Source organism: Mirounga angustirostris, unplaced genomic scaffold (assembly GCF_029215605.1).
Source record: "Mirounga angustirostris isolate CCGP_5_RB_7025 unplaced genomic scaffold, mMirAng1.0.hap1 SCAF_8, whole genome shotgun sequence".
Lineage (NCBI taxonomy): Eukaryota > Metazoa > Chordata > Mammalia > Carnivora > Phocidae > Mirounga > Mirounga angustirostris.
In genome coordinates this window covers 28,514,467-28,524,472 of record NW_026991716.1, presented here as the reverse complement: position 1 = coordinate 28,524,472, position 10,006 = coordinate 28,514,467, and the positions used below count along the sequence as shown (strand labels likewise).

General features: G+C 54.9%; 1 protein-coding gene across 1 annotated transcript; it reads left to right on the top strand.

Moving 5' to 3' along the window:
- The first annotated feature begins 4,283 nt into the window (after positions 1–4,283).
- On the top strand, positions 4,284–9,126 carry POU5F1 (POU class 5 homeobox 1). Its single transcript, XM_045865965.3, has 5 exons — positions 4,284–4,688; positions 7,537–7,657; positions 7,984–8,114; positions 8,440–8,598; positions 8,770–9,126. The coding sequence occupies exons 1-5, from the start codon at positions 4,284–4,286 to the stop codon at positions 9,034–9,036; spliced, it is 1,083 nt and encodes a 360-aa protein (XP_045721921.1). The 3' UTR covers positions 9,037–9,126.
- The last annotated feature ends 880 nt before the right edge of the window (positions 9,127–10,006 follow it).

The window sequence follows — 10,006 nt, the reverse complement described above, 5'->3', positions numbered from 1 at the left end:
CGTTTCTCTGGAAGAAGGGCAGGACAGCAGGGACGCTCAGAATCGTAGAGCTGGGAGTGATCTTCTGGCATCCCTCTCTCTAGGATGCTGAGGCAGGGATTTAAAGAGAGCAACTGGGGTGCCTGGGTGGCTCAGTCATTAGGCGTCTGTCTTCGCCTCAGATCATGATCCCAGGGTCCTGGGATCAAGTCCCACATCCGGCCCCCTGCTCAGCGGGGAGTCTGCTTCTCCCTCTCCCACTCCCCCTGCTTGTGTTCCCTCTCTCGCTGTCTCTCTGTCTCTGTCAAATAAATAAATAAAATCTTTAAAAAAAAAAATAAAGAGAGCAACTGAAGGAATAGGAAAAGAGGAGGGAGTAGGTTCGGATTTGTGTTTCCTCTCTAGCTTTTGGCCTGGGTGTCTCCCTCCCAGTATACACACATGCACGTACACATACACCTCAGCTCTGTTTTCCATGATGAGTTTTAGCTCCTGAAGCGTGTTTCTTGTAACTTCCCAAGCCCTGAAAACAAAGTCCAAACTGGCCTCTCAAAATCCTCATACATAACTTGATGAGACTTGGTGGGAATACCTGGGATCTTCCAGGAGGGCTGCTGGGGGGGGGAGGGGGGTGGCAGAAAGGCATGTGCCAGCCTCTCACTGAGTTCCTCCCTCATCCCTCCAACCCCAGTTTCTCTTCACAAGTGTGCAGAGAGAAATCTATATTCCCATGGCAAGGACGTGACCCAGGTAGATAGAAGGATGTATGGGAGTGGGGCAGCAATTTTATGTTGGGGCTGGAAGGAAAGGTAGAGCTCTTTTAGTCCAATTCCTCCTTGTTAGGTGAGGAAACTGAGGCACAGATGGGGGAGGGGCCATTGGCTGGGGAGTCAGAGCAGGGCCAAGGATCCTGCTCTACAGACATTTAGTTTACTCCTGACTACTGCTCCCGGACCCTCCCACTTTCCCCGCAGACTACAACCAGAGAGCTGGCTCCTCTGAGTCAGAGTGTCTGGACTGGGCAAAGGAAGACTTCAGTTTGCAGATCTGGGGGGAGAGATGGGAGGCTTGATCGCTGTGAGAAGCGGAGTTGGTGGCTTACAGGGAGCAGTGGAACATGTGTATGTTGAGATTGAGAAAATCTCCCAGAGGAGGCAAAGCCTGAACCCTTCTCTCCTCAGCCCTCCTTGCTTTCTTCTGCCTACAGATCAATAGAACCCAGAAATCAAAATAAGTGGTGTAGAGCATCTCCCCTGGTCTCCATCTGAGCCCTTTCCGCTGGTTTTCCCAACCAAACGACACCCTGATGCCCCAGCGAGGGGATGGACGGCCTGACCCCTCTGCAGCCACGCCAGCCAGCCACACCTGGGGAGTGCCGGCCCTCACCTGCCCTCCCTCGGTCTCCTGGCAATGCCCGGCAACCAGATATTCCCATCTGTCTCTATGAGGGGCCTTGACATTGCACTACAGTAAACGTGTATGTGGAGAGTTTGTGAGCCCAGTTCTAAATTGGCTTTGGGACTTGAAGTTTTTTAGTGAGTCTATAAGACCCAGGAAAGTCGAGCCAGGTCTGGTGACTCAACCTCACTTCTAGTCTCCTCAAGGCCAACAACCTTGGGCTGCCCTGCAGACAGCCCCCTAGACTTCAGGCTCAACAGGAGGGTGGGGGTGAGGAGGGGAGCTTGTCTCAGCCTGGGTCAGCCCTGAGAACCCCAGGAGGGGCTGGCTTGGGCTCCAAACTTCACTTGTCATTAAGGTTCTGGGTCGGACTCCAGGTAAGCACGGGGCTGACCTAGCGCGGGGGTCCCACCACAAGCCAACCAGGGATCCTAGCACCCGCTCCTCTTCTGGTTCTCTCTGTGGAATGGGCCTCTTGCCCAGACCAGAAACACCACCTACAGCAACTGCAAATTGTAATCTAAAAAATAAGAGGGTGGTGTTAGTGGGGAAATGGGAAGGTGTTTGAGGAGTCGCTGGGAAGATGGGCAGCAGGGGCTCTCGGGACTGGCATGGGGAGAGAGGTTTCTGGGAACGTAGAGCGTGGCGAGCTGAGAAGCACTGGTGTGGGGGATTTCAGCCAAGTCCTGGGCCTGCCCCTCCCCCTCCCCCTCCTCCAGGAGGCTGTCTTCTTGGCAGACAGCAGATAGATGCATGACAAAGGTGCCGTGATGGCCCTGTCCTGGGGGTGGGGGAGATGGCGGGGGAGGGGCCCCCTCCTGTTCTAAAGCACATCTCTCCACCCCCACCAGGCCTCTTAATCTATCTGCCTTTTGGGCAGTTAGTGGCTTAGAGGTGAATGCAGTTCCCGCCCCACTGCCCCGTGGATCTTTCGGCAGTCCTCTGTGAAGTGTGGACATGCATGCGTACGGTTAGCTGTCCAAAAAGTTCATACAGATGGGCACATGAACGGGGCTGTGTTATACAGACTCAGGAGAAAGAAAAAAAACCAGGCTCAAAAAACTCACTGATACCAAGGTAAAGACAGCAGGCCACAGTCAGGAGGGCCCCCACCAGGACACCCAGCCCCTCAGAAGCCAGACACTGAGCCCCTGACCCCAGCAAACAAGCAGACAGGGCCGAGCTGAAGAGCTGCCTTCAAGTAGGCAGAGGTCAGTGTCCCTAGGCTCAGGATTCTGACCTTCCCAGCTGTGGAGAACTCTGATCCAGCCCCCAATTTGCCCTAGAGCCTCCATTTAGGATAAGTTTTGGGAGCAAACATCATCCTTCATAGACAGGATCTCTGAGGGCTATTCTCTTGCAAACAGAATCAAGTGCTAGGCCAACAGTGTGGACAGTCAGGGAAGCCTAGAAAAATAGACCCTGGTGGGGGAGAGCTTAGGACAGGCTTCCTGCACCCCCTCCCCAGATCGCTCTCCACCTCTACTGCATCTTTCCACCAGCCCCACTAAACAAAGTGCATCCCTTGGCCTGGGGGTCTGGGGGAGGGGTGGTTGACAAGGCTGGACGCCCCAGTCTTCCAGAGGAAGGGGAGCGGGATACCTAGGTCCCAGTGGGGGGCCCTGTCTGAGGCTCAGGCTTTGAGGGGATTGGGGGGGGATGGTGTTGCTGGAGTTCTTTTAGCTGCTCTGAGAGGGATTCTGTGTGGGGGTTTGGGGCTGGGGGTTGGGGGGCAGGAAGCAGTCCCCAGGGGAGCCATCCAGGCCCATTCAAGGGTTGAGCACTTGTTTAGGGTTAGAGCTGCCCCCTCTGGGGACTGGGATTGTCCAGCCAAGGCCATTGTCCTGCCCCCTTCCCCCAGTCCTTTCCCAGCTTCTTTGAACCTGAAGTCAGATAGGTTTTTCTGCCCATCTCTCTGCTTTGGCTTTCTCCACCCAGGGCCTAGGGCTGGAGGCCTGGGCTGGGGAGGAACAGCCAACGATGGGGCTAGATGTTCGGGTCGCTGATGGGGGACAAGGAAGCTGAGGTGGGGGTCTCCCAGTGGGGGGCCTGTGGGGTAGATGTGTCTGATCCCTCCGGCCAGACAAAGGTTAGAGAACGCAGGCCCAGTCAGTCCAGAGTCTGGCCCTTAGAAGGAGAAGGGGAGGTCAGACCCTGGGTCTGGTAGGTAAGGGGCTCTGGAGCAGAAGACTTGAGGCCTGGAAGAGAGGCCTTGTCTGGCAGTCAGCCCTTGGAGATGGGGTGGAAGTCGGCCGGCTGGGCTGATGGGCACAGGGCATCTGTGGCTTTGGGGTAACTGAACCTGCCAGTAATTGGGATGGGAATGCCAAAGTCCCAGTGGGGGAGTGGGGAAAGGGATTGGGAATGAGGGAGGACAGCAGAGGGTGGCTGTTAAGGAATTGAGGGGTGGCTACAGCAGTCTGGGAACATGCACACTCAGAAATGTTTCAGGGGCTGAGAGGATGGTGAGGCCCCAGTCAGGAGATGGGCCCAGGGTCTTTGGAAAGGGGTCAAGCACCTGGGCTCCTGAACATGGGGGAGGAGGTGTCCAAGCGGCCCCAGACAGTTCTAAGGTGTGCAGAGAGCCCCAGAGAAGGGTGGGCAGCCCATCGGGAGTTGGAAGTGAAGGTCCGAATGGCGGGCCTGCATCAAGAGTCCAGGGCCTGGAGAGGCACCCAGTTGGAGGTCCCCGGCTTTCCGCCCTGGCGACGGACCACCGCCACCATCAGGCAAACACCCTTCGCCTCAGTTTCTCCCACCCCGACCGCCCTCTCCTCCACCCATCCAGGGGGCGGGGCCAGAGGTCAAGGCTAGTGGGTGGGATTGGGGAGGGAGAGAGGTGTTGAGCAGTTCTTTGGAGAGCCCTCATTTTTCCAGGCCCCCGGCTTGGGGCGCCTCCGTTCCCCATGGCGGGACACCTGTCTTCCGACTTGGCCTTCTCGCCCCCGCCGGGCGGTGGAGGCGATGGGCCGGGAGGGCCGGAGCCCGGCTGGGTTGACCCTCGGACCTGGCTGAGCTTCCCAGGCCCTCCCGGCGGGTCGGGAATCGGGTCGGGGGTTGGGCCGGGCGCGGAGGTGTGGGGGATTCCCCCGTGCCCCCCGCCATACGACTTCTGCGGAGGGATGGCCTACTGTGGACCTCAGGTTGGAGTGGGGCTGGTGCCCCAAGGCGGCCTGGAGACCTCTCAGCCGGAGGGCGAGCGGGGAGCCGGGGTGGAGAGCAACTCCGAGGGGGCCTCCCCCGAGCCCTGCGGTGCCCCACCTGCGGCTGTGAAGCCGGACAAGGAGAAGCTGGAGCAAAACCCCGAGGAGGCGAGTGAGCTGAAACGGGGCTGGCGGGGGGAGGTGGCCGGGCTGGGCAGGGGGCGGCCACGGGAGGGGGAGGTGGTCGCCTACAGCTGCCTAGGCCTGACGCAAGAGGGGAGCAGGCTGGGGCGGCGCCCGGGGCAGAGAGGGCTGTGTGGCTTGAGAGCACGGGCAAGGTGGGAACCAGAAGCCAGAATTCAGAGAGAAGGGGCAGGTGAGGGCTGGGGTAGCCCTGGGGGAGTCGGAAGCTGCCCCAGACTGGCCTTCTTCCCGCCTGGCCCTTGTCAAGTAGCTGCTTTCCACTTTTAGGCCTGGCCTGAGCAGGGTCCGATCACTCACTTATTACCAGCCCAGCACTAGACCCAGCTTGGGGTTTGAGTCCCTTCTCCCACCCTTAGCTCTTCTTGAAAATTTGATCCTTACCACCAGGTTCAGGATCTTGGCCTTAGGGTTGAGTGTGGCCTGAGGGTAAAAACAGTGCTTATCCCAGGGTTATTGTTCCTGAAAGTCTAGGGTGGGACTGATTTCTGATAGAAGCTCCTGTTTGGGCTGTGTGTGCGGACATGTGGGGTTGGGTTTACCTCCCGTCAAGTTTAGGGCTTGTCTTCCCTTGACCTCTGCCTCGGGGCTAGTGAGTCACCAATATGCAAAGTGCACACCCTGGCCCCCACTTGTAGAGAACTTAACTGATTTCAGCCTTAATTCCGTAAGTTGTGGACAAGACAAAAACCAAGTGGTGGAAGAACTCCTCTCCAGGCCATTCCCCAAACATAGGGTCTGCTGAGGCACTGAAAGACTTATGCGTTCAGCCCTGCCAAAGGACTCTTAAGGATGTGTCTTCCTGTCCTCCAAAGACAAGTGTAAGCAATTAGAGATCAAGTACTAAGCCCTTAGACCTCACAGAAGGAGGTGCGAGCGCTTCAGCCGACCCAGTGGCCCTAGACTTTGTAGGAGGCGACTGAGCCTTGAATGATAATGGCTGCCAATTGTGGTCCATTTCCTAAGTGCCTGGCTGTGTGCTCAGTGCCTACATCATTATCTCATTAACCGGCACAAAATCTCCCAGGGAGGTATTACCAGCCTATTTCACGGGTCCTAACTACCAAATGATGAAGTTAGGATCTGAGCCGGGGTTACCTTATTTCAAATCCCGTAAGTAGGATTTGGACAAGCCATGATGGGGAGCGGAGGACATTTAGCGCTCTGAAGCCTTGACTGAGCTGAAGTTGGCCTATTGAATTTGGTGTGATCGACCATCCTTGGAATCCTTCCCTCAAAGCTTCCAGGACTGCACATAGGTTTAGCTGCTCTTCTGGTTCCTTTGGCCACCCGCCCTCATGGGAGTGCCCCAGGGCTAAGTCCATCACCCTCTGTTCTGTCTACCTTTCCTTCCTCCCTTCCTCTCATGTACCCTTGTAGACAGGACTACCACATTTTCTGTCTCCTGCTGGGATGGCTCATGAACTGCTCCACCCCGACCATCACCCAGTCCCTCAAGGCCCCAACCAGTCATCCTCATTGCTTTCACATTCTACATCCCATCTTTTGGAAACCCAGCTATCTTGGTCTTGGAAATACACCCTGAAGCAATCACTACCGCCCTGGTCCCAGCCGCCCCGTCTGTTGGGGGTGGGGTGGGCGCACTGCAGTTGCCTCCTTAGTCTGTTGTAAACACGTCAACTGGAGTGAACATTTTTTTTTTTAAAGATTTTATTTATTTGACAGAGACACAGTGAGAGAGGGAACACAAGCAGGGGGAGTGGGAGAGGGAGAAGCAGGCTTCCTGCTGAGCCGGGAGCCCGTTGCGGGGCTTGATCCCAGGACCCTGGGATCATGACCCGAGCCAAAGGCAGACACTTAACGACTGGGCCACCCAGGCGCCCCTGGAGTGAACATTTTAAAATCGGATCATTTTACTCCACACATCCATCCAGCAGCTTCCCGTCTCATGCACTGCAGCATCCACAAAATCTGCCCTGCGCCCCCTGACTTAGTGAGCTCCTCGCCTCATCCCTTGCCTCCTCAGTCTTTCACCTTGCTCCACCCACCGCGGGGCCTTTCCACTTGGCTCTTTCCCTTTGCTCAAGCATCACTTTCTCTATCTTACTTAAAACTCTCCCCATCCCCATCATCTCCTACACTGCTGTACTCTGTAGTCCTCCACCCTGCTTCGCTTTTGTCCATAGTGCTTCTAACCTAGTAATGTACTGGATAATTGTCTCTCCCTGTTAGAATGGAAGCCCCCTGAAGCCAGGGCTTTCTGTCCAGTTTGCATAGCCGCTGGCTTATAGAAAGGGCAATACATCTGTTAAATTAATCAAGGAGAATGCCTATATGTTGCAAAAAGATACAGTAAAAATAAGGAATAACCCAGTTTTAAAAATGAGCACCAAGTATACCCTTCACTTTTTGGACATGTATTTTGTAGTGTGTTTGCGTATACATGCCGTGTCATCCCCTGGAAGCAAACTGGGGGAGAGTATATGGAAATGAGAATTAGAGACATGGTGCCGTTTACTTTTCTAGTCTCAAAACTGCCTCAAATTGGGGTAATATTTGAGTCAGAAATCTTTTGTATTAATGAGCGAAGAGGCAGCAGCTCCCTTCATAAGCTGACAGGTGTTCATTCTCGTGGAGGCAGGGCCTGCCTTTCTGTCTGTGCATGCGTGGTGCTCTGCATCTGCTGGATGTGTTTTCTGGGGTGAATGACTGGTAGATAGGTTATTACTCCATGTTTAGTGGGCAGTCTGGGTGCAGATGCTCCCACAGACCATTCCTTGGGGCCCAGATGGGAAGGGGGGTTGACAGCTGATGCGTTTGTGTTCTTACATGTCCTCTGCCTTTTTGACTGCAGTCCCAAGACATCAAAGCTCTGCAGAAAGACCTGGAACAATTTGCCAAGCTCCTTAAGCAGAAGAGGATCACCCTGGGATATACTCAGGCCGATGTGGGGCTCACCCTGGGGGTTCTCTTTGGTGGGTCTCCCTCACCATGTCCTTCCCCACTGAACACAGGGACCACATCTCCCTTGGAAGAACATGCCTGGACTTGGGGCTTTTCTTCCCACCAGGGGAGCAAGGAAAGGGTGTTTCAGGGGCAGGCTTCACCCCCTCCCCCATATGAAAGAGGGTAGAGAGGGAGGGGGAAAACCTACTTGGACCTTGAGTTCCCTCTGGGAGGAAGTGGGATCCCGGTGTGGGATCTTGGAAAGGCAGGAAACAATGAGGAGGCCCTGGGTCTTGGGGTCATGAAGGTATTGCCTTCTGCCTCACCTTGCTTCTCTTGCACCTGGCCTCCGCAGGGAAGGTGTTCAGCCAAACGACCATCTGCCGTTTTGAGGCTCTGCAGCTCAGTTTCAAGAACATGTGTAAGCTGCGGCCCCTGCTGCAAAAGTGGGTGGAGGAAGCTGACAACAACGAAAATCTACAGGAGGTGAGGGTGGGGAGGGAGGCTCAGGGATCTGCCGAGTCTTAGCCCAGTTGTCGATGCTTCCTTCCCTGGTTTGCTGCTCTCCTTCATGGGGGCTGTAATCTTAACCTCAATGGGATGGAGTAGAATTCCTCAGGATTCTCCAGAACCGCCTGTCTAGACCCACCCTTCCAGGATTCCTTCTCACACCATCTGGTGCTGGCGACCCCTCCGGCAGTGCCCCCTTAGCAATTTGCTCTTGAGTCACTACCCTCGTGGTGCTCAGCACATTCAAAGCCTGCCATTCCATTTTCCTCCCTTGCCACTCCCTCCCTTCTTGCCTCGCCAGATATGCAAAGCAGAGACCCTCGTGCAGGCCCGAAAGAGAAAGCGAACGAGTATCGAGAACCGCGTGAGGGGCAACCTGGAGAACATGTTCCTGCAGTGCCCGAAGCCCACCCTGCAGCAGATCAGCCACATTGCCCAACAGCTCGGCCTTGAGAAGGACGTGAGTGCCCCGTCCCTGTGTGCCCCCCTCCTTCCCGGTCACCACCGCCCTTTTGCTGGCTCTGCCTCCGCTCTAGATCTGTCGGCTTTGGGCCAAATGACTAAGCAAAGCCAGCCCCGCTTCCCGGAGCTTAGGATCGAGTGTCACTCTACGTTGTGTCTTCCATCCCAGGTGGTCCGAGTGTGGTTCTGCAATCGTCGGCAGAAGGGCAAACGATCAAGCAGTGACTATTCACAACGAGAGGATTTTGAGGCTGCTGGGGCCCCTTTCTCAGGGGCACCAGTGTCCTTTCCTCTGGCACCAGGGCCCCATTTTGGTACCCCAGGCTATGGGGGCCCTCACTTCACCACGCTGTACTCCTCAGTCCCTTTCCCTGAGGGTGAAGGCTTTCCCTCTGTGTCTGTCACCACTCTGGGCTCTCCCATGCATTCAAACTGAGATGCCGGCCCTTCCCAGGAATGGGGGCCCGAGGAAGGGGGAGAGCAAGGGAAAGAGAACCTGGGGTTTGTACCAGGGCTTTGGGATTAAGTTCTTCATTCACTAAGAAAGGATTTGGGAACACAAAGGGTGTGGGGGCAGGGAGTTTGGGGGGACTGGTTGGAGGGAAGGTGAAGTTCAAGGATGCTCTTGTTTTTAATCCCCACATCACTTTCTTAAATAAAGAAGCCTGGGACACAGTAGGTAGATAACTTTTGTCTTTGGTTTGTCCTCCTTTGGTTACTGAAGAGGGGATGGGGATACCCAATAGTTAGATATTAATAGCTCTTAGAACCCAGTGACCCTGAAACCAAGGTGCCATTTAAACTGCCCAGTCATATGATGTCAGAGGGAGAGCCGGTATTGGAACCCATTGATTTGTAGAAGACCCCTATAGGTGTGAGCTAGTTCCTCGGAGCCTAGGACTTAGAATCCTGGGGAAATTTAAGTGGAATGCCTTATTTTTATTTTATTTTTTAAAGATTTTATTTAAGAGAGGGAATATGAGCGGGGGGGTAGGGTGGGCAGAGAAAGAGCAGCAGACTCCAGGCATGGCTCCCTCCCAGGACCCTGAGATCACAACCTGAGCCGAAATCAAGAGTCACTCAACTGAGTGAGCCACCCAGGCGCCCCTGGAATGCCTGATTTTTATAGCCCATTCCCTATTAGGAGCGGACTTTTTGCTTTCCCCACTCAACTCTGGAAGTGTCCTTAATGGCTTTATACTAAGGAATCATCTTTAGATGCTTTGCTTCTGCATATTGTCCCAACTTAGAAACTCCATCTTGTGCTTTGTTGATACCAAAGTCCATTTGGTTTCCACTTAAGGGTTTGGCCTACCTTGTCCATGAGTGACTCAACAAACACCCATGTTTTTGTCCTGGTTCTGCTATTACTTAATCGGGGCCCTTGTCCTTGATGGGGAGGGCAC